The sequence below is a fragment of the Tachypleus tridentatus genome, chromosome 2, assembly GCF_004210375.1.
Source record: "Tachypleus tridentatus isolate NWPU-2018 chromosome 2, ASM421037v1, whole genome shotgun sequence".
Classification (NCBI taxonomy): domain Eukaryota; kingdom Metazoa; phylum Arthropoda; class Merostomata; order Xiphosura; family Limulidae; genus Tachypleus; species Tachypleus tridentatus.
The window spans coordinates 92,068,381-92,094,090 of NC_134826.1; the positions used below are offsets into that span (position 1 = coordinate 92,068,381).

Here is a 25,710-nt window from a genome sequence, read left to right on the forward strand (position 1 = left end):
TGTACAGTTCAGCAGTGAACACAGAAGCTGTAGAGTTGATTCTGGGAGCAACCACTGAACCACAACAAACCATGGCAGAGCCCACATAGTCACCTGATTTTGAACCATCTGTATAAATTGGAATGGAAGGATGGTTCAAAAGCTGTTCAGCAAAAAACAGATAGTATTTCCAATGAGGAGTGTCTGCTTTACACAGATGACTTAGAAACAGGTCACATTTGGGGACCGTAAGAAGCCATGGTGGGATGTGCTGACCAGTGGATACAGCAATGTTGTCCAAGGACAAACCCAATTTATTCAAATGCACCTGGATATGAAGGCCAAAAGGAGAAATGGCAGATCGTTTATTCTGAAAAAGTATGGCTCACTGAGGAAGGAAAACGCAACCCCAGGTGAGATGCTTTGGTAAGGAATGAAGTTTTGAAGCATATAGTAAAGTCAGTTGCAAATGGCAGAGGTGCAAAGTAGGTTCATGACACTCTATGTATAAGCTCTCAACTGGAAAAGTGAAGTGCAGAAAGCCCCAGTGCAGAGCCAAAGTCCTTGATGATGAATGAGGTCCAACATCTTTAATGCCGAAGTCCTGGTAGAGCCATAGACCAGTGATCCATAGTTGAGTTTCGAACAAATAAGAACACGATATAACTTCAGTACAAATTACTGATCTGCTCCCAAAGTGGTGGAAGAGAGAACACGGAGGATGTTCAGTGCTCTTGAACATTTCACCCGTAGCTGCTTGATATGTGGTATAAAGGTCAACATACGGTCAAAGATAAGCCCCAAGAACTTTGTATCAGTGACCATAAGCAGCACAACTTCACCGATACGGATTTCAGGATCAGGGTGGAATTCCCCATCAGCAGCAAAAGTGCATGCAAACAGTTTTAGAGAGAGAGAAGGTAAAGCCATTTGCTGTGGTCCACTTCAGTTGTTTTATTGAGGGCACTCTATAGCTGCCGTTCAATATACTTCATGTTCGACGACTGACATGAGATGTGAAAGTCATCAATATAGAGACCGTTTCAAACAGGGAGTTGTTCAGTGATATCATTTATCTTTATACTGAAAAGTGTGACACTCAAAACACAGCCCTGAGGTACTTCTGTTAAACCCACATGAATTCGGAATCTGCTGTCCATTAAAAAATTTTATATAAAAATGGGCAAATAGCCAAGTAACCCATATATATGGAGGTCTCGCAAAATGCCATACCTCCCATGTTGTATCATAAGCCTTTTCAATGTCAAAGAATACTAATAGAAGATGTTGTTTAAAAAAGGCTTCTCTGATTGAGGTTTCAAGTCGAATCAGGTGGTCCATGGTGGAGTGCTGTTGTCGAAACCCACACTGGGTGGGTGAGAGGATGTTGTCTGATTCAAGGAACCAAACAAGATGAGCATTAACCATCCTTTGTAAGGTCTTACAGAGACAGCTCACGAAAGCAATTGAACAGTAGTTTGAAGGAATCTTGGGATCCTTCCCAGTCTTGGAGAAAGGTAGGACAATAGCCTGGCACCAGGCATCAGGAAAAACATTCTCCTGCCAGATACAGTTAAAAACAACCAGGAGGATAGCAAGAGAAGAAGGAGATAGATGGTGCAGCATCTCATAGTGTACATCCTCATGTCTGACCGATGTAGGGCCAGTTTGAGTTCCACCAGTGTAAAGGGATGATTATATTCATAGAGACAATCAACTTGAAAGGAAAGAGGTGATTGCTCTCCTCGAGTCTTGATGGCTAAGAAGATGGAAGAAGAAGTGCTAGATAGCTTTCACCTAGAGTATCAGCAATGCTCTGGGTATCAGTTACTTCCTGGCCATAAGAGAGCAAGATAGAGAAGGGAACAGAGCGATAAATCCCATTGACCTTTCAAATCTTATCCCAAATGACTTTAGAACTGGTGGTAGAGGATATGCTGGTTGTAAATTTAATCCAAGATTCCTTCTGGCTTTGACGTCTAACCTATCGAGCATGTGCATGGGCCCACTGGAAAGTGATGTGGTTCAAAAGTGTGGGATATCTACAGAAAGTATCGTAAGCTCGTTTTTGAGCCTTCCGTGCCATGTGGCAGGCAGGATTCCACATTGGACAAGAATGTAGTGGAAAATGTGTCAAGGTTTTAAAAAATACATTGAACAGCTGCTTGTATATTATAGTCAGTTACTGCTGCCACACAGTTGTTTATTGACAATGGCAGGATCAAGTTCTGAGAGAGCAGTGAAAGAGGGCCAGTTTGCCTGATCCAGCTTCTACCAGGGCACAGGGGTCGGGTAGCATCAACCACGGTCAGTCTCTCTCAAGGTTATAGGAAAATGATCACTGCCTCATGGATTATTGGCAACCCTCCATGAAAAATGAGAAAATAAGGAAGAGGAGCAAACTGAGAGATCAATAGCAGTAAAGGACTGACTAGGTGCGTGAAAATAACTTGAAGAACCAGCATTGAAAAGAAAAAGGTTATGATCAAAGAGCATACACTCTTCAGAGCAACCCCTCCTGTCAATATCAGCTCTACCTCAGAGGAAATGATGCCCATTAAAGTCCCCCAGGATGAAAAAGAGAGACAGCAACTGTTTGATGAAAGCATCAAGGTCTGATTGATCATAGGTCTCTACAGATGATAGGTAAAAAGAACAAACAGTGATAGTATAACCTAAGGAAACACGGATGACTACAGCCTCCAAGGGTATGTCGAGTGGCATGCTGATCAACCAACAGTGCCACCCCTCCATGCACTCGTCCATCACACAGCCTGTCATTTATGTATAAAGAAAACCACTTAAAGGTGACTGTATCGGCAGGTTTCAGAAATGTTTTCTGTAAGGAAAGACAAACAGGATGGTAGGAAGCAATCAGTGTTTTGATGTCATCTACATTAGAACGTAAACCTCAACAGTTCCATTGTATCAGGGTGGCCATTTTTATTTATGTGTAGGCAAATTGAGTAGAGAACCTTTCTGTTTACGACCACATATTTTTTCCTTACTTTCCTTATTTGAGAGAGGTTACCGACCTCCATGGATCCTGCCCTGAGTATATTGGACAGGTCTTTGCTGTTGGAAGGGGATTCCAGAGACTGAGGACATGAACAAATGATTGTTTTGTATCTTGGGGTGAGAAAGGAAGATGGATCCGAGGAAATGCCTGTACCTGGAACCAAAGGATGTGGATCTTGGGGTTTGGTGGAATGTATCTGAGGGACAGAGATAGGTGTTGAAGCTGATTCATCAACTATTGTAACCATGGAGGTCAAAAGACTTAATTTGTTTGGAGAACAAATCTTTAGTAGGCACAGAGAGATCTGTCTGCACTCCCACAGTAACTGTGGAACGAAGTGCTGTAGCATACATCCGAGATGAGGTGGTGGACAGCAATTTTCGAACCTCCGGATAGGTGATGTTTTGAATCATTTTCAAATGCTGCACCTCTTTTTCTTCCAACCATTCAGGGCAAGAACAAAAATGGGATGGGTTAGAGCCATTGGAATTGATACAATTAGGGTCCGTTTCACACTCATAGGCAATATGGTCCTTGCCACTGCAACGAGCACACGTCAAAGAACCATGGCATGACATCTTCGAGTGACCGAACTGTTGACACTGGAAACATTGGAGAGGGTTTGGTATGTATGGCCATACTCTGCACTTAAGATAATCTGCATTGATGGTGGCAGGCAGATGTGGTGACGTAAATGTCAGAATGAGGACACTGGTCGGCACCATACTTCCATCTTTGCGCGTAGAGATACGCCTCACTGCAGAAACTCCTTCGGTGAAGAAACCAGCAAGAATCTCCAACTCTGGGATGGTCTTCAAATCCCTCTCAACAATAACTCCTCATGATGAATTCAAAATAGCATGAGGCATAACCTCAGTAGGTATATCCCCAATTGCCTTTGAATGCAACAGGAGTTCACTGTGTTTAGAAGTGGATGTTTCCACCAATATGTCACCAGATCAAAGCTTTTTCACTGACTTTGGAGAGCCAGCAAGTCCCTCTAGTCCCTTCTGAATGAAAAAGGGGGACATTTGCCCTAAAGATTTGTCTGAAAGTGAGTGCAATATGAGAAAATGAGGTACAACAGGTGATATAGATGATGAGGATTGCTGCTCAGAATCTTCAAGATGTGGTCATTTACCTATAGACTTTTTTTCACTATTTTATTAAGATATGTAATTGGCGTACCCATAACAAAGAAAGAAAAATTTCGGTGCCCACTGACCCCACCCACAAGAAACCCTATGAGGGGACACACTACAATGTCAAACAAGGACACTGCAGCAATGCCAGGGTTTCATGAGCACTATACCCAAACACCCGCATCAGACTGACCCAAGGGGGGCTACCCCAAGGCTGTCCATCTACAGGAATTCAAGGCCAAAATGGTGTGATAGGGTTGGACCCCTCAACCACCAGAATCCTCACTTCCCCTTCACGGGTTGCCATACATGGCAAACATGTGGGTGGGTGTTTAGATCCCAGAGGAGGTAAACTGAAAGAACAGAACCTTCCCTGGGAGGTCCCTTCACCACATACAGGAAACCACACCAAGGGGGAAAAACAAGAAAGAGATAAAATTATCTTTTTCATACACAAAATTTTAAAATTACTATATAGTTACATGGTGCTTGAAATTGGTGGGGGCAAAGAAACCAATGGCCCCCAAAAATGGCAACAAACCTGGAAAATGTGTGGTAGATAGCCTATTTAGACACTTGAAATCCAAACATCTATTAAAACTTTGAATCCACATAAACTGATCTTTGTATTTCTTACATGAGCAGAATTTATGACAAACTATAAATGGACCATTCCAAATTTCTGGACACTTGTCATTAATGTACAATCCACAAACATTCACCACAAATGCTCGTTCAACAAATATTTAACTTGAAGATGTGCTAGCTGGGCTACCTAATAAGCAGTGTGTGAATATGTATATACAGATCAATCAACGTGTTTCATAGCCTTCACCGAGACTTTCATGGCTAAGATATGCCCCACTTGATAATGGTATAGCAAATAACCCTTGTTAGTGAATGGAGAAGCTGCAAACAAAGCCTTTTCCCAATCCACTAGAATATGGAGGTCCAAGGTAAAACAAGCAAACCAACTTTGGTGTTATAACTTTCAGATCCAGAAGGGGCTTCAAAGGTAATCAGGGGAAGTTGCAATCTATAGTTTTTTCTTTTCCCCAGGGCAGGGTTCTATAAATGAAATAAAATTTTGCTGCAGGATGAAAATGGGATTACTCAGACAAAGCCCACTTTCACTGACCAATCTCATCGAGATAGGATGGAGAAAACAAATAAAATTCAGAAAAACAAAATATTTGAAATGTATTTAAGAGGTTTTAAGGACTACACAAAGGGAATTTGAGATGAGGAAAATTTAATCTTAACATGAAAAATAATTTGTACATGGGCTACTCAAAACAAATATGCAGTGTACTTATGGACAAATTTTCCTCTGTTAAAAATATTTCACTAAACATTTTTCTGCATGAAGGACTGCCAAATTTTGAATATATACAACACAGTATATTGCAAGTTAGAAATAAAATTTATAGACTTTAAACTTGCGTAAAAAAGTCACATGGTTTGGTTTGAATGTAGCGCAAGGCTACACGAGGGCTAACTTCACTAGCCCTCCCTAATTTAGTAGTATAAGGCTAGAAGGCAGCTAGTCATCACCACCCACAAACTCTTGGGCTAGTATTTTACCAATGAATAGTGGGTTTGACTGTCACATTTTAATGCCCCCATGACTGAAAGGGCAAGAATGTTTGGTGTGACTGGGATTCAAAACCACGACCCTCAGATTACGAGTTGAGTGTGTTAACCACCTGCCCATGCTAGGCCAAACGTGCTGTGTTCTGTCAAACTGACCAAGCCAGTGTTAAAAGTTAATATTTGTGAATAATTTCTCCATCACCTTACCAAGGGTGTTTAGCAAGTAAATGTTTCTGTACCTGCTCATATTAATTATTTTCTTGAGAATTACCCACAATAATGGCTGATTTCCAAATAGATGAATAAAGTCCTTATAGCAAGAATAAATTAAGGGTGTTCGGAAAGTCACTGTGCAGTTTTGTCTGTTAATAAATATACATGTGCACAGTGGCTTTCCGAACACCCTGTATAATTAGTTACCAAGTGGGTAAGGATTTTGTTGGGTAAGTTTTTTAGGATTAAACTGTTAATTCCATCCTTTCCTGGAGCTTTGCATCTGATTTTCCTGTGGTAAAGTTGATTTCTGTTAAAATTATTTTGTAGGCATACAAATCACCAGAATCAGAAATTTTCAATATAAAAAGTGGAAAGTTCAGTTTAAAAAACAAAAATTTACATTGCTGAAATGTGTTGTAAATGAGGGAAGACTTGGAGCATTTTCAAAATACTGAATGAAAAGCTCGGTATGTTACTGGTAGTGCCAATATTTTTTATAATATTAAATTTTATTTACATTGTTGTTTGTGATAGATTTAAATATCTGTCAATGTATGGAAGGGAATGACTGACTGCAAAAAATACAAAAGTGTGAAACATATTTTAATTGAGTAATAAAACAATTTTGTTCAGAATTTCAGTGACAGTATTAAGAAATCATCTAGCATATGATATACAGTAAGAAATGCAGCAGTTTAGCAGCTAAAACCAGTGACAAAAATTGGTAACCAGTATCTATAAACAGGAAATAAAATAGTATTTTATTACTAATAGGCAATTAGCCACAACAGCAATTCTTTACACAGTGTATTACATCATACTGTGTGGCAGTACCTGTGCCAGTTTTCTTTGCTTATATATATATTATGGTTTGAGGAACACTTGGTATAACAATCAATTAACTGTAGGTAAATTATTAATGTGGTCATTTATTAAATTATTAGCAAATATCATAAATGTTAAGTTTTGGCTAATTTAAGATTTTTTAAACAAGTTAACTACTTTCATTACAGTTTGAGGGAAAAGCGAGTTACAACTTAAGCATGAAAACTGAACTCATTCCATCTGAATTACACTTTAGTGTTTTACAGTTACAAATAATCATAAAGTCATCATTTAAGACATACTAAAATATGCATCTGACAGCCAGATTTCAGCCCATTGTTCTGAGCTCATTACAATCAATGAATTTTGAGTGAACTACATCATGATAGAATAATCAAATAGTTGATACAGAGAAAAGTAAGGATGTTCAGAAAATTAGTAGTTTATTAGGTTCATAACTTATGCATATGTACAAATACAGGTATGTAACAGGGCATACTGTTAACAATGTTACCAAAATTTAGCTGAATTTCCGTTTTCTTTACGACATTTTGCATCTTAGTATTTTACAAGTTAAAGATAATGACTTACTTTAAATGTTGGAATTCCATCATCAGTAAGCTGTTGTGACTGCTGCATTTTTTCTTATTGAAACTACATATAAAAAATGTATCATTAGTTTATCTAACTACTACTATACTCTTTCAGGAATTTAAGTTAATATTCAAGAGCTTGATAGTTGTTTTTTACACAAATTACCTAAGAACAGATAAAAGAGATGTTACTCTATTAAAAAAAAAACCCAAAGACATCTTTCTCACCAATATTTCCAAGAGCAAAAACCTAGTGGAAACCTTCGCTTCCCCTAATCTTGAAATTAAATTTCAGTAGCAAATTGATAATTTCTGTACTAACTACACACAGATAAATATTTTGATTTTAATAGGGAAGATAGCAAGTTGGTGAAAATTAAAGAGCTAAATACAGTACACTTCAGTTGTAAAACTAAACACTAGTTTCAAACACTAGCTCTGAATCAATGGTTGAACAAAACATGCATAGTTTGATACTGAAATGTTTCATTGAAGTGTTCATGCATTTTAAGATAAATTTATCACAACATTCTAAATATATGTCAAAAAACTCCATGGAAAATATACCTATCACAGTTAAATATACAAATGTTACAAATTAAATTTCAGAGTAATTTGTAAACTAAAGTATACTGACATTTGATGTTTCACTTCTTAAGCTGGTACCCGATTCTTGATAATGAAACCACACTCGCTAATTGACATAAACAAAGACTAAGAAATAATATGATATGGTTAGTTTTCTTATCAATAATTCTCTTACTGTTAAGATTATATACTGAATGTTGTTCTTATCTTTCTTTAAGTTCCATTACTTGGCTGCAAGTTGGATTTTTTTTTTTCTCTCTCTCACGAGTCACATTATTAAACATGTAAAGTTAAACCTCACATAACAGAAAATAGTAAATATATTCCACTGAAACTTCAAAGTACCAAACGGGTAAGTTTTAAACACCAAATACCTACTACTAGTAATGAAACATATTAACACTAATTATAGTAATATAAAAATAATTAATATTACTGAACCTACACAGTGAGAAATGAAACAAATTACACATACAAAGCGTTTTTGCTGCGCCTCAGCTTATAAATGTCTTAATTTTTATAATTTTAATTTCATTTGAAACTAGTAATTTCCAAATATTGAGTTTTAAATTTATCTCTTCTAATGATTTAATCTTTAAATTTTAATCTTTGTATTAACAGTAATTGTTCATTTCGAATATTACAATTACAGTATTGGAAGCCTCATGAATTAACTTCATATCTTAGAAAATAATAACACAAAAAAACTATAAAATATCTTAAACGTCAATTGGCAAATATACTAAATTCATACAGAACAATACAGCTTAATTTATTTTTTCAAATACAACAAAAATCATTCGGATTTGGAGCTAAATACAATCACCTCTTTTCTAACACAAAACTAACAACACCAGAAATCTACCACAACCTCAAACACTGATAAATTGAAACACATAACTTCTTCCATTTGAAAGATTTTGGCGCGATTAAAATCTACACGCACTATTTTAATTCGATTTGTTTGTTTGTTTGTTTTGAATTTCGCACAAAGCTACTCGAGGGCTATCTGTGCTAGCCGTCCCTAATTTAGCAGTGTAAGACTAGAGGGAAGGCAGCTAGTCATCACCACCCACCGCCAACTCTTGGGCTACTCTTTTACCAACGAATAGTGGGATTGACCGTCACATTATACGCCCCCACGGCTGGGAGGGCGAGCATGTTTAGCGCGACGCGGGCGCGAACCCGCGACCCTCGGATTACGAGTCGCACGCCTTACGCGCTTGGCCATGCCAGGCCATTTTAATTCGAAAAAAACTATAATGAAACTTTCGCTTACTTAGAGTTATTAACAATGAATGTAAAATAATTTACGACAATTCGATAAAATTAACGTTAAGTTTATTTTAACGATACTGAAATAAATCTACGTTCAACGACGCCTCAAAAATTGTTTCCTCAGACCAATTTAAATATTATTCCCTTTAGTGGGCGATTGAGTAACGCTTTGTAGGCATTAAATAGTGTGCGACTCGTAATCCGAGGGTCGCGAGTTCGCGCCCGCGTCTCGCTAAACATGCTCGCCCTCCCAGCCGTGGGGGCGCTATAATGTGACGGTCAATCCCACTATTCGTTGGTAAAAGAGTAGCCCGAGAGTTGGCGGTGGGTGGTGATGACTAGCTGCCTTCCCTCTAGTCTTACACTGCTAAATTAGGGACGGCTAGCACAGATAGCCCTCGAGTAGCTTTGTGCGAAATTCCAAAACAAACAAACAAACAATTAAATAGTGATTGACATTTTAAAAGATCAACAAACACTGAAAGTTTGATTGATTATTTGGAACTGAGCACAAAGCAACACAATTGGTTATCTGTGCTTTGCCCTCCACGGGTATCGAAACCCTGTTTATAGCGGGTGAGAGTCCGCTGAGATACCGCAGTGCCACAGGAAGACAACAATCAAAAGACTCAATGATAGCTGACTTTACACTATAATAACAAAAATAGTCTACACGAATAAATAAAAAAAGCAAAAGGTTTTAAAGACCAAATAACATTTAAACAAAACTTGAAATACATAAATAACCAGACTTGAATAATCTTTTCTACAATGAAGTAAATGAATATGTACACAGAAATCAAAGCCTTTATTCACCAAAATTTCCGGCCACTACAACAATCCTCCAAAATAATATTCTTATACCATCCATAAAACAAGCAAAAACAAAGCACTATAAAAAGATCAATTACAAATAATACTGTTAAAGAAAGGTACTCAAAGAATGTTTGATCGCTTAACAGCTTTATTTAATCTATCCTTAAATTCGGAATACATCTTGCCTCTTGGAAGCAAGCTCAGGTACTCATGTTCTTGAAGGAAGGACAACCAGCAAATAAGCCGGAAAATTACTGACCGATCAGTTTAACTAGTTGTCTAGGCAAAATTTTAAAGCGAATAATTAGCAATAGGATCTCAATTTTTTTCAGAGATCACATGAAAATTACCTTAACTTCAAAATAATTTAAGAAAAGTTCGATAAACAACAGATCATTTAGTTAGGTTTACTGAAACCGTAATAGATATCTTTAACCACAAGAAATGCATTGTCGCTTGCTTTCTCGATAACGAGAAAGTATTTGACACTGTATGGCATAATTGTTTAAGATTCAAATTGAAAGAAATGGAATTACTAACAGGAGTTATTCACTGGTTATCCAACTTTCTTGATGACAGAAAATGAAGAGTAAATTTTGAGAGCACTTACTGGGAGTACTAAAAATCGCATCTGACAAAAGAAAGTATTCAGAAACAAGTCTAGATTTTACTGGTAATGATACAGTTATTGCATCTTCTAGGTATATTTTAGTTCAACTGGATGATGATAAGCCACCCTCCTAATAATGATGTCGTTACAGCATCTTCTTGAAATAATTTAGACCACATGATCGGTATAAGGTCTTCCAGATAATGGTTCAGTTATTGCAACTTCTGGAAACAGTTCATACTATCTCTCGAACAAAAAGCCTACCTGATAATTATACAGTTACTGCATCTACTGGACATATTTCAAATAAGCTTCCCTGTAATAACAGCTACTGAATGTTCTTCTCGTATGCTGTGGATCAACAGTTGGATGACTTTGTGAGAGATCTTATCGCATTCCTTTAATCTCTGAAAAGCAAATATGTTAAGCGTTTAAGGCTGTCTTGGATATGTTTCTTGGAACGTATATCGATTTTTCTTGGAATCTAATACACTCCGTTTGTTACAAGTTTAATAAAAAAAATAAATGCAAAGTGTGCATTTGTACGTTTCACAAATATTTTATTTATTACTGTGCCTTTAATACCGAAAACATGTTTGTAATGTACGAAATATTTGTGAAATGTACAACTGTATTTGTTTTCCACAATTCTGTACTTATGAAATGTTGCTAAGTACTGACTTTAAAGTATTAATTATATATAACGTTTATGTGTTGTTGTTTTGTGTCTTAGGATGTGTACCACAATCACAGCAATATGATATCAGGAGTTATAAGAGCATTGGGATAAAGTCTTCTTTAATTCCACCCATAGAAATGGCGCAAGCTGAATTTAATACCATGTTCATTTATCGTCAAGCAGCAAATACTCTTCTCTCATTTTTTATATTACAATTTGTATATCTCTTCACACTGGAACTTTTCCACAATATACCTTAATTACAACCAAAATGGTCACATTGCATCTGATGTATACATCACTTTAAAAACTCCAGATAGGAATCCGCCATCAATGTAGAAACTTCAATATTTGTGTCAGCTATTAAGAATACACCCCCACTGAAACGTAGATATTTATCAATGATTTGTATCTAGCTTATTGTTCACTTCTTCATATCTAAACAAGCCTTGAGTCGTATGTTGAAGAGTACATATAAATACCCAAAAGGCGTTGCTGCCAATTGTATTAGTTTCAATAAAATAAGATATGATCTGCAGTCAACTGCAGGCATAATGCAGGTCATTTTTTACATTAACCCAGGCTTATTAAATATGTTTTAGTATGGCTTTATTACTAAGGATAACCCCATCTGCAGTTTAAAGAAGACATATTGAATATACATTGTACACACATTGGTCATTACATGATTTAGTTAACTCTTCATGACTTCGTTCAGGATGTACGGTATGTAAATCAGCTGTCTGATAGCGTGTCCACAACTTTCTCTCAGTGGATTTACATACATCAAAACGGGGTATTAGTTGCCTATATGTTTGTCCAGTATCCAATATTTAAAAAAACTCAAACATTCTGTGCCTCCATCAAAACCTTTCGCACACTATGAAGCAGTTCTACAGAAACAGTAACTTATACAGAATCGCTCATCAAAATAGCAGATGAAACCAAAACGTAGGTACTGTCTTTCTAGATCAGGTAACATGTATAAATGCGCTGAAACAATTTTGCATTCACACATTAAGGCACACGAACTTCACATAAAACCAATGAAAAATAGGTTTTGTTTGTTTGTTGTTGTTTTTTTTACTTTGGTGTAATCTAGAAACAAAAATCGTCATTGATACTGTTTTTAGTTTTTATAACTTTCTTGGATCAACTGACTAATAGAACAAATTCGAAAGCGCAAAAGGAATACATTATGAGGTCTTCAGTTTACAAAAAAATTGATATCTGTCCAGAAGCTGTCTGCGTACTTACAATGCTAGGATCTAGATGTTTCGATACCCGTGGTGGAAATAGCACAGATAACTCATTGTGTTGCTTTGTGTTTAACTTCAAACAAATTGTTTAAAAGCGTAAGACCCAAATTATTACTGCCACTAGTGATCAGTACAGTAGTCCTGTAATATAATCACATGCCTCTCTGCTGCAGAATCAAAAGGCACAACGTACGATAATTTAAAACAGGTACCGTCGTTGCCAAAATAAATTCATAAGTTCTACGACATTGAGCTTTTTTCTTTGTTAAAAAGATACTCAAACATTGACTTTAGTGTTTCAGTTTTTGCTTAGTTGCATTGGGGTAAAATAGGTAGATAGACAGCTGATAGATAAGGCTTGTTACTTAGTCAAGAAATTACATATGAAGAACAAGAGTTAAGATCATAACTGAGGTAAACAGGTTCAGATGTCGGAATTATTCACAACAAGGAAAAAGACGAGCTACAGAAATTAAAACATAAATAGTTACTATAAAGGTGAAATATAAATCTTTAAATAACATCCATTATAATGTTTGTTTGTTTTTTAATTTTCTCGCAAAGCTACTTGAGGTTACATTTGTGCTAGTTATCCGTAATTTAGCAGTGATGAACTAGATGGAAGGCAGCTGGTCATCACTATTCAAGGCCAATTCTTGGGCTACTATTTTACAAATTAATAGCGGAATTGAACATCATGTTATAATGCCCCAAGGCTGAAAGGGTAAACATGTTCAATGACAAGGATTTAAACCCGCGACGAGCAGTTTTCGAGTCGAGTGCCCTAATCCCTAGACCATGTGATATGTTTGTTTGTGAATTTCGTGCAAAGCTACCAGGAGGCTATCTGCGCTTACTTTCCTAATTTATAAACAATAGACTAGAGGAAAAGCAGCACTGGATATCAGCCATTGCCAGTTATTGGGCTACTCTTTTATTAACAAAAAGTGAAATTTACCATCACTTTATAGCACTTCCACGACCAAAATAGCAAGCATGTTCATTGACGAGACTCAAACTCACACCACGTAGATTGCAAGTCGAGTGCCCTAACGACCAGGACGTTTCGAAATAATTAAATATTATGTTATTTAAATAGCAACCGTTATAAAATTATCTTATTGTTTCTAAATAACGCGAACAATTACACAAGAGCCAGATAGTTAAACTGTTAAACTCGAGGGAATGAAGTTAGTCACCATCACCTATCGCTATTTCTTGAGCTACTTTTGTCTGACTAAATAATGGGAATTGACTGTCACTCCTACATCGTATTCACGGTCGAACGGTGTGGAGTACTTTTTTCAGTAAAGAAGAATGAAGGATAAATCCTCGGTTTCACGGTCCGAGCATTTAATACTAAGTCATTCCTGACCTAAACTGAGAAAAATATATAGCTATAATGGGTGATAATAAAAAATAATGAACGAGGTTTTATAAAAAGATTGAAATTTATAAATATGTTAAAACAAAGCAAAATAGAAATTGCAATTTTTTTGTTATTCCCATGTCAAATATTTTAGTAAATAATTCACTTGGCACATTTTTTTTTCATTGAAAATAAAAACTTTGTTTAAGCATAAAGCTGTTCAGTAGGTATTGGTGCTATGCCCCACAGCAACGATCAAACCACGATTTACCGTATTATAAGCTCTTAAACTTGTTGTTTGTAGATCATTTTTTGTTAACCTGAAGATGACCTAAGAAGGTCGAAACGCTCTTCTGTACCAATACCTATACCAGCCGCCCTGAGAATACATTTGTGTAGGTTAGTAAATATATTATCTAGTTCGTTTTAAAATAGTCTTTTAATGTTACATATGTTTTCTAAATAAGTTCTATATATTTCTTATCATTCCTTGTGCAATCGTGTATGGATGGGCAGTTTGATATAAATGATCCAATAAGGTTGTTTTATAAGATATTATCCCTAAGGTATTAGTCTCTGCATATTCTAATTGTGTGATATAACAAAGCTTCATCATGAACATAAAACTTTGTTTTAGAGCAAATTTATACTTTGAGCTATCTGTGGGCAACCTGATTTTAGTGTTATAAATCACTAAACTTATCGCTGAGCGACTGGGGGTGGGTATATGAATAGTTGGAAGTAGAATTTTAAGTTTTAAACCCTTAAGCTAACCACAAACTTACCAGGCAAGGGGGTGGAGTAATAAGAAGTAAAAATAAATAAACATAGCAGACTTCCAGTGGCGTGTATGCTAGAAACAGAGTTTCAATATCCGTGGCAGGCAGACCACAGAAAACTCTTTAGGTAGCTTTGTGCTTAATAAAGAACAACAACAAGTATATAACATAGGAAAAATATTTTAATCTATACACATTTTAGGCAACATTTTTACTTCATATTGTAATATTATTTTGTTATGTGGCATATTATATTGAAAACGAACTGTTAGAAAAACATATAATTATATTTTCAATATTGCGCTGCGACTGTTGTTTAAAGTTTTGAAGATGCAGAAAACTAAAAGTGGTCATACTTTTTGGAAGAATGAAAAATATATATATAATATTTGCAAATTGGAGAATTTGATAAGGACTCTAGTAATAAGCTCAAACAAAGAAACGAAATACTCTTGGTCATCCAACAAGAGATGTTATCCACACCTATAAATTAGTAAAACCATGACTAATTATTTTTCATGCAGAGTAGTTATCAGGTCACTCCAATGGCCAAAAGATGTTGCTTCAGTGAGGAGTCACTAGGTGAGCGGAAATCAAAAGATATTGCCTGAGGGTTACATAACTATCAGATTATATGTAAATTATGCTGACATCTGGGTCTTAAGTAATTGTTAAATAATACACAAAGAACACCAACACTTAGGTGTTACATAATAGGCATCAAAGACATTAAAGTATCATGAAGGGGTACCAGAGGGTGCTGCTGTCATAGAACAGGAGATGCAAAATAGTTTGACATTTGAGGGTGTACTGGTAGAGAATGAGTCATCAGCACTGATAGTTTGCTAATAAACTAGCAGAGGGCAATGTTGATCAATAGATATCAGTGTCATCAACTTTATACAAATAATCAGTATTAAAATTAATAATTATTTAATTTGCATAACACTACATTTACAGTTATCTGTCATCAAAAGCTTTTATCACAATTACGATTTCACTTTACAAATGAAACACGAAATTTGCTATTTTAATCTCTAATTCTTATCATTACGATAAACTTTATATATTTAATTGCATTACATACTTTTTTTACAAAGGGTTTTACTATAGGTAGACAATGCTACTATACTGCATATATTTCACCTTGTTTCAATTTATGTTTATTGTTTTCATTTACATACTTATTTGTATTACATGTGTTTTATAAGAGAGTTGGTTATTGGCAGATAATGTTACCATATTTCCGTATAAGTGCATATAGATTTCAACTTGTTTCAACTTATGTTTATACTTTTCATTTGTATATTTAATTGTATTTCACGTGTTTTTGTAAGCGAATAGTGCTACTAACACATTAAAAGTTTTTATCATATCTAATGTATCATTTTTATAAATATTGAACAAGACAGTTAGTACAGCTAATTATTTTTATGCATTGATTTAATGTACATTTAATGTACCGATTACAGTTTTTCCTTTTATGCTGAATTATATATACTTTTTGCACATATAGGTTCACTCATCTTAAAAAAGTTTATTTTTGAAAGATGTGTAACTGGTAACGTTTAACAATTGCTGTTTCAAGAAATAATATCACCTTTCTGTAGATATTTTTACAAATTTTCATTCAGAGCTTATTTCCTCCTGATGGAAACTATTTTCATATAGGTTAAAGGTTCGATAAAATAACATTCTTACTATTTCTTTTCGTTTTGAAATATATGAACATTTACTACAGATATGCAATTTAAACTCTTTCAGCCCTATTGCCTAATTAGTTTATGCATTACAGCTAATAGGAGTTTGACAAAGCTTGAACCTCGTGTAAAACCAAGGCATGTGTTTGTCTAACACAAGCACAATTAATGCGTTAATATCTATAAAACTGACAGACAAATGAGAAGTTCCATTTTTATCTTTTTCAAAACTATTTTATGTACACAATAACATTTAAAGTTATTAGTTTAACAAAGCATCAAATACATTTATTGCAATCGAATGTAGTTTATAACTGAAAAGTTTGTATACTATTCTTGTATTTTTTAAAGTTTAGTAGTAAATAAATAACTATTGCTACATATAGTTAACAGTCATAGTCTTATAAGAAGACTTATTATAAAAGCAAGTGATTAAGCTTTCATATTTTGTAAATTCAATACATTTACAATTTGTCATTACAAAATTATTTTAAAACAACAATGTAACACCACAGACTTGACATGTTTCATACGTACTGAAATATTATCAACAAAACTTCAAAATATGGTAAATATACTCTTTACATAAACATCTTATTTCCTAAAATACTATGTTTTTGTTGTTTTGAATTAAGCACAAATCTACACAATGGGGTCTCTGTGCTCTGCCCACCACGAGTATCGAAACCCGGTTTGTATCGTTGTAACTCCACAGACATACTGCTGAACCACTGGGGGGCAAAATACTATGCAAGATTTCACACAGCTTTTGTACATTATGTCCACACTAATATCTGAATTATAATCTAAAGTTTTCAGATGTGTAACTATATATGAAAAAAGATTGAATTTATCACGAAACATTTTAATACGTCATACTAAAATCATGCACAACATAATTCCCCTCGGTTGGCTCAGCAGATAGACCGATGTGGCTTTGCTATAAGAAAAAAAAACACACGCCACTTCATAGATAGACGAATAAAATATTCTTGCATGTACATAATAGTGAAATATAATTATTTTGTGACATCAGTACTATTATTTGTTAACATCGCATGTTCAATGCAAACTAAGCATGCCAAATGTCAGTTTTTACGCTCTCTCACTCTTTCTAGTTGTTTGGATACACAAATTTTGTATACCCGGGAGGGTCATGTACATCTAGACCTCTCCCTTTTTCCTTTTCATTGTTAGAGTGGATTGCTTAGTATATTTAAAGTTAATACATAAGGGCCAGAGCTATGAACATTACACAGGCCCTTTTCAGGGCAATGCCTTGTGTATTGTACTTTCAGATATACTAACTCTAGATCATAGGTGGTCTGTTTTATTTTAGTACTAATTTATTATTTTTATAATATTATTTACGATTATTGTTATATATATATAAATTATTTATTTATTATTATTATTTTTACTTAATTTTAACTTAATGATCTAATATATAAATTAATCGGAGAGAGGTGTTTAGGACTCTCTTCATCATATATGCAATACGTGTCTAGTTCACACAACAGTTCATTTTTTCTCCAATTTTTATCGAAATATTTTACTGTATTATGTAGAAGTAAGTCTATCTGGTATTGTTTGTGCATTTGAATAATTATGCATAAACTTTGAGGAGGTGGTTTTGGGTACTCTGTATGCTGTCGTAATTAATGTATTTTGTAATGATTGTAGTTTGGTTTGCACGTATTTTTTTACTTACGTTAATCCACTCAGGAGCTTCATAGTCTACTACAGGTTTCAAATACTTGTTTTGAATATTCTAAGGATATCTTCAGGTGTTGTTTCATAGTTTTTACCAGTTAGAATCCTATTTTAGGCTCAGAAAAACTACTTTGTTTTGAATTTCGCGCAAAATTACACGAGGGCTGTTTGTGCTAGTCGTCTCTAATTTTGCAGAGTAAAATTAGAGGGAAGACAGATAGTCATCACCACCCACTGGTCAACTCTTGGGCTACTCTTTTGCCAACGAAAAAATGGGATTGACCGTAACATTATAACACCCCCACGGCTGAAAGGGTGAGCATGTTTGGTGCGACCCTCAGATTACGTATTTGAGTGTCTTAACCATCCGACCATGCCTGGCCTCTTAAAAAAACAAAAAGATTTGTATAGTGTTCAAGCTACAATTATGACCTCCATATTGTAAACAATTTTGTATATACGTTGAACGTGTTTCTAATATATATTACTTTAAAAACAAGTGGAGTGTATGCTATTCATTTATAGTTATAATTTCTCGCCAACAAATCACAGACACCTACTGCTGAAGAATCCATAGCTCAACTCGCCCATATATTTACATTACTATACATACTAATTAAAAAAGAAAATAAATCAGATACTGTTATTAGCCTCCTGTTATATACATTATAGTTAAATTATTTCCCTTATTCCAAGTTAGAGCTATTATAGCAGATATATGCGTCAAAGTTTGCTGATAGAGCAACCATATAATTCAGTTAGCGTTGATTGATTTGACACTCTGGGGTGTACTGTCGAAAATCATTTTAAATCCTGTAAAAATTAAGTTTGTATTACAGTCATGTGAAAAAGATAGGACACCCTATGAAAGTCTGTGTATTTATGTAACATTTTTGGATCTATAAGTATTTAATCTCAATTTTAACAATACTGAGAGATTATAGGAATATAACTAAACCATTAAAACTGAAGAAAAGACTTTTCAAAATCTTCTGTAAATGTAATTCTACACAAGTGCATATTCTGACTGAGGAAAACGTTAGGACACCCTATCCCCCAATAACTAGTGTTACCCCCTTTTGCTCAAATAACTGCAGTGAGACGCTACTTGCAGCCATCTACCAGTCTCTGACATCGGTCCGAAGAAAGTTTGCCTCACTCCTCAATGCAGAATTCTTTCAGCTGTGAGATGTTTGAGGAGTTTCTTACATGTACAGCCTGTTTCAAATCACTCCACAGCATCTCAATGGGATTAAGATCTGGGCTTTGACTCGGCCATTCCAGGACTCTCCATTTCTTAGTTTTCAGCCAGTCCTTGGTAGATTTACTGGTATGTTTTTGGTCATTGTCGTGTTGCAGGGTCAAGTTCCGCTTCAGCTTTAATTTTCGTACAGATGGTCTCATATGATCCTCAAGCACCCTCTGATACACATTAGAATTCATGGTGAATTATATGATTGTGAGCTGTCCAGGTCCTGCTGCATCAAAGCAGCCCCAAACCATGATACTTCCACCTCCATGCTTCACAGTTGGTATGAGATTCTTTTACTGGAATGTTGTATTTGGTTTACGCCAAACATGTCCTCTGTTCTGGTGTCCAAATAATTCAATTTTAGACTCATCTGTCCAAAGAATATTATTCCAGAAGTCCTGGTCTTTGTCTACATTCTCTCTGGCAAACTTCAGTCTGGCCTTGATGTTTCTTTTAGAGAGCAAAGGTTTCCTCCTTACACACCTCCCATGCAAGTTAAACTTGTGTAGTCTCTTTCTGATTGTAGAGGCATGCATTTTCACATCAACAGTAGCCAGAGCCTGCTGTAGGTCCCGTGATGACATGTTAGGGTGTTTAGATATCTCTTTTAGCATCTTGTGGTCTGCTCTCGGGATGAACTTGCTTGGACGACCAGACCTGGGCATGTTGGCAGTTGTTTTGCAAGCCCTCCACTTGTTGACTATTTTCCGAACAATGGAATGGCTGATTTCAAAATATTTTGGAATCTTTTAAAATCCTTTACCAGACTCATAAGCTGCTACAATTTTCTTTCTAAAGGCCTCAGATAGCTCTTCTGCTCTCATTTTGAATTTAGTTACAACAAAGAAAACAGGACAAAAAGGCAAGGCGTGAAATAGAAACAAGCAAAAAACATGAATATTTACAAATGGGAAAAAACAAAATATATACAAACAAAAACACAAGAAACGAGAGTGGAGGCAGGGCAGCTCAGAAGTCGATCTCAACCCGACCCCCCACCAACACACAAAGGGGCGAGATGTCCAGCTGCCAGAGATGGTAAAACATCCCGGAACCCAGGTACTGGTAGTCTGCCTGAAGGTGGAGTAACAGCCGATATCTGACCCTACCTAGTATAGAAAAGTACAATACCGGAGCCTGCTTAAAGACCAATTTGTTTCAAGCAAGCCAGATGATGTATTTAGAGATAGTAAGTGTATACTGAAAGGTAAAGGCCAGGTGGCTGGGAACAGGGACTGGCACGTGATAAAGGACGGTCTCCACCAACAGCAGCGGGACCCGGAATAGACCCGCAACCCTGTCCCAGATCTCTGCCGACGTCAGACAGAGGACCAACCTGTGCAAGACAGACTTCACCTGGGTGTGACACACGGGACACAACTCAGTTATACACGAGTTCCACAGGTAGGTACTCTCCCTCACTTGCAGAATGTTATGCACCACACGCCAGTTGAAAGCCTGGAGGTAGCAATTAACATTGTTCAGTGCAACGCGGCTCCAAACAACGTCCCACGGCAGAGCAGGATGGTATCGCTCCATCCTGTGGGTACATGCAGGGACCAGCAGCCGGTAGAGAGAACGGGAGTCCATCGGCACATCGGCAGGCACAGTACGACACCACCATAATGCAGTAGCAGCGTCAACGTACCAGGGAGGAAGGTCAAAACACATAAATGTCTGCAGACTCAAAGGAATACCATATAGCCTGCACCCTGTGCCAACCAAGAATCGCATGAGGTGGCAACAGGGTTGACCCTCCAAAGAGAGATAAGAAAAGGAAACAGACAGAAGAAGGAAAAAAACACTGGGTCTGGACACATGGGATGCCCAGACCACCCCTACGAGGTGGCAACGTCAAGGAGTGCCAAGACACTGCCTCACACTTGCCACCCCACAGGAAGTCAAAGATATAGCGTTCGATGGCTCGAGCAATGCAGTCATCCAGAGGAAGGGCAGCCCCCAGGAACCAGACCAAGGGGAGGATCCTCCTCTGCACCACCTTTGCCCTGTCAAACAGGTTGACATGGCAGTAGCAGTAATCGTGCATTGCCGAACCAATACGCTGAACCACCCCCTCCCAAGGAGCCCCAGGACCCACGAGAAAACAAGCCCTGAAGTAGGTGATTGGGGAGGGGGTCCAATCCAGATCAAATGGGGAGTCGGCAGACAAGGCCCATTTGCCAAAGCCCTGTGCACTAGACTTGGAGATATTCAGCTGGGCTGCGCTGGCCCGAGAGTAACGATGGACGATGGCCAGTACTGAACCTAATGATGTTAAGTTCTCAAGGAACAGGTTCACATCATCTGCATGTGCGACATACGTCACGCACGAACTCCCTGGCAGCTGGTACAGATAAGAGAGCAGGAACTCGATAACCAACACGTAAAATGCTGGGGACAACGGGCAGCCCTGACGAACCCCCCGAAAGATGGAAAAGGAGGATGTCAGGTACCTGTTAACCAAGAACCTGCTCGAAGTGGTCGCATACAAGGCCTTCACATAGCATACAAAAACTGGAGGGAGGCCACACCTCTCCAGAGGAAACCACAGAAACCCATGGTGAACTCGATCAAAAGCCTTACTCTGATCCAAGGACGATATCAGCCTGTGTAACTATGAACCTGTCCAAACCCGAGAAGAAGGCATCCCACTCCCTGGTCCAGACAGGTGCATAGACATTGACAAGCCGAATCTTACGACCCCCAGCAACAACATCAACGTACACCACCTGCCCCTCAGCATCGTTATGCGACGCGAGGATGGTCCCAAGAAAATGCGGGTGGAAAAGGATTCCCACCCCACGCGAACGTGTAGTAACAAACGACCAGAAGGCACGGACAGGGTAACGGGAAGAAAACGAAAAATGGTCCCTCTGAGAGGTAAAATGGGTCTCCTGCAAAAATATCGCGTTAACCGCAAATCAATTCAACAGGGAGAATGCACAGAATTGCTTATCAATGCTACGCATCCCCCAGATGTTGAGTATAAGGCAGGAAAAACCCATCAACCTATTACACGGGAGGACTCAGTGACTCTGTTGCTTCGACAAAGTTGGCAGAGAGCGTGCAGCCTCTTGAGGCAACCCGACTACACCCCCTCTTTGCAGGGGTGACTGCCGATATCCGACCACCACCGCTGCACGCGAGGGACATCCAGACCAAAGTCCGGCAACAGAACGGGGCTGCAAGGCCCCCGCACCTCCCCACTGTCCTCACTCAGTCCAGAGAGACAGAGTAGACTGGGGAAGTCCAATATACTCATGAATCGAGCTCGGTGACGGCAGCTCGTCCAACGTCGGGGTCTGCACCATGGGGGAAAGGGCCAGAACAACCACCAACCCCAGTGCCATAGCCGAGGGTCCCTCAGAACCCCTAGCAGTAGCATCGCCAGCAGGAGAAGCCTGAGGCTCCACGGAATCCCCAACCACCCCACAGACCCATCCCAAACACGGTGGCAGGACCTTCCTCAGAGGGATCCACCCCCACACAAACAGGGGTGACAGGATCCTCTACAGAGGTACCCTCCCCAACACTTTCAGGGGTGGTTAGATTGTTGGCGCCCACACCACCCGAATGGGAGGCCAGAGCCCCCATGGAGATGGGCAATGACACAGGGCCGTCCTGAACCCCTACAGGGGCCCCGTCTAAATTCGGGCCCGAAGGATGGGCCAAAGCCTCCTCAGAGGCATCCTCCACCCGAACGGCACCCGAAACTCCACCCTCAACCCCAGAGGACACGGCCTCCACGAACTGCGCACGCAAGACCTGGACCCCTGCAGAGGACTGTGACACACCCTCCCCAGACGCCACAGCCACCGTGACATGCGCCTTCTCTGGAACCCCAGCCACTGCAGACAACACAGGAGGAGGAGCTGCTGCCCCCGCCCTCTTTGCATTCGCCTTTTTGGGCCGCATAACCATCGGCGGCCCTGCAGCTACCGAGGTGGTCGACTTTTTCAGTGATACTTCTGAGCAGTGAAAAAGGTGTATTATTCTAAGGTTTTTGAAAGACCTGAGCTAGTCACCGAGCAAGTCAGACGTGCCAATATGTTATTCAGAACGAAACGTTCATTCTCGCCAGTCAGGCCGTTAGTGCCGCCTGTAATCGTCGACGGCTTACCGCCGAACCTCACGCCGTACCAAGTCGCCACGTTGATCGCCCGAGCCAAGCCTGGGGCAACCATCGAACCGTCCAGGACCCGTATTTTACGCCAGGGAGGAATCCTCATCCAACCAGCCACTACTGCAGACCAAACCTATCTGTGCCAGCCATGGAACACTGAATTTAAAGTAAGTTGTTCCCCTACTAAAAGTCCAGTCAATCTTTATTCTGTATTCCTCAGGGGCGTCGACCCATCAATTCAACCAGAAGAAATTAGACAAACCATAGAACCCCAAATACAAGCCAAGGTATACGCAGTTCATCGAATTTATTCTAAGAACAGTAATCATCCCACACACTTCATGAAGATAGTGACAACATCGAAGTACAGTGCCGACTGTATTTTACGAGATAGCTGTTATTATCATATATTTCGTTTTAGAGCCGAACGCCCACATCGACGACCACTCAACAATGGTTCAAACCAAGTACCCAGATATCGTAAACAACCAACGGAAATCTTCCAACATGAAAATACCAAAATATCGCCGAGTCCAGACCGTATTAGAAGAAACATGAAGACGGATTCAGACAACCCTACTCAGAAGACGACAACACCCATTGTTAGCAACACGCCAAGTTCCAGTAGTTCAAGAAAGAAAAAGGACAGTTCCTGCCAGACTTCAATCCTAGTTCCACAGAATTTAACAACCAGCCAGGCTCAAACCATTACGAAGATAACCATCGACGCGACAGCACAAACTGAAAAACAATCTACCTCCACGCAGAAAACTTAAACCAAAATCTCGAGAAGAAACAAAGCATCACAGACCAGCGAAGAACAACTCACCGAAGAACAGCCAGTAGTTCCACACCAAGACCACGTTTCTCACTTGCACCAATGGGCTTCAAGTGTGGAAACAAGTTCATGATGAAGTTACCACCCGATCTACAAGGCTGCAGCTAACAGTTTCCACGTATACCACCAACATAGGTCATCAGTTGTTTTTTTTTTGGTTTTTTCCCAGCTACTTCCGGGCACGGTCTGGGTAGATTATTCGGCGCCCAGGCCGTGAAAGTGAGTTTTCTCGGGGTACTCCCGTTTCCCCCCCCACAGCAAAATCTCTGGCATCGGACCTGTAGGTCCCAGCCTCATTCTGAAAAGGGCCGTTTACCCAGTCAAGGGTATCTAATCAATCACAGTAAATTTCAAAAATCAATTCGCCAGCCGCCAGTGTACTCCGTCCTCGAGCCAAGGTCTGGCTCACTTCACTTTCGCTGCTTTCGTCCACTTCTCCCGTCCTTCCTCTCACTCACAAATACACCACTCCATTGTTTGAAATGTTAAAAATAAAGTAAAAATCCCACGGATATTTTAAAACATTTCTCATGTAAGGGGACGAAGAGGAACCACAACGTTCCTGAACACCCCGGGTGGAGAGAGAACTCTTCTGATTTCTCTCTCTCTAAACTGAACCCCTGCCACGTTAGTTTAGTTTAGTTAGTTAGCTACCGAGGCATACGTCGCCACACGCCTCAGGCAACGCGAGGGCGTGTGGCTACCACCACACACAGTTCACGTAATAGTGCAGGCACTGTCCACATGGCCACATGCCTGACAAGTCCCACACCGCGGGGTTTGGCACTCAGGCAATAGGTGGCCGTCGAGGCCACACAGTCGGCGCATGTCTAGTCTATAGATTTTATCTTTATGGGGGGGTGAGATCGAAGACACACCATATTGGAAGATGATCGCTGTCAACATCTTTTCCCACATCAAAATTTATTAGCTTTTGTCTATCATTAAAAGAGGTGAGACAAATGTCTAAGACATCATTTGAGTTTGTTGCATAGGTAGTATGTGTAGGTGTATTATTGTTAATGAGGAATATGTTATTATTATATGTTAATAGATGTCTGCCATTTGAGTTATTTTTGAAATTTTCATCCAAATTTCTTATGCTTGCTATTCAGATACCCTATTACAATTGTATTTTGGTTGTGGGAAAATATGTTGTGGATGAGATTTATGTCTATGCACTTAGTTGGACAACAATATATACCTGCTACTGTTATTATCGAGTGGTTTTCTAAGAGGATATCTAGGAAAAACCAGCTAATAAGCCAAATAGTTATCGAGCGATCAGCCTGACCAGCTGTGTAGGCAAAATTCTTGAAAGAATAATAAGTAATAGACT

General features: G+C 38.5%; 1 protein-coding gene across 27 annotated transcripts in view; it reads right to left on the reverse strand.

Moving 5' to 3' along the window:
* LOC143244537 (GTP-binding nuclear protein Ran-like) overlaps nucleotides 1-9,182 on the reverse strand; it is a 40,427-nt gene extending 31,245 nt beyond the window's left edge. For 8 of the 27 annotated variants that reach the window (XR_013025179.1, XR_013025178.1, XR_013025180.1 and 5 more), the window contains exons 1-2: nucleotides 8,005-8,390; nucleotides 7,366-7,428 (exon numbers count right to left, since the gene is read on the reverse strand). Coding sequence is in view for 8 of the 27 variants with exons in the window: in XM_076489406.1 (XP_076345521.1) it covers nucleotides 7,366-7,413 (48 nt within the window). In the remaining 19 variants the exon portion in view is untranslated. The other 19 variants (XM_076489413.1, XM_076489399.1, XM_076489410.1 and 16 more) reach the window with 16 other exon arrangements.
* Nucleotides 9,183-25,710: the final 16,528 nt, after the last annotated feature.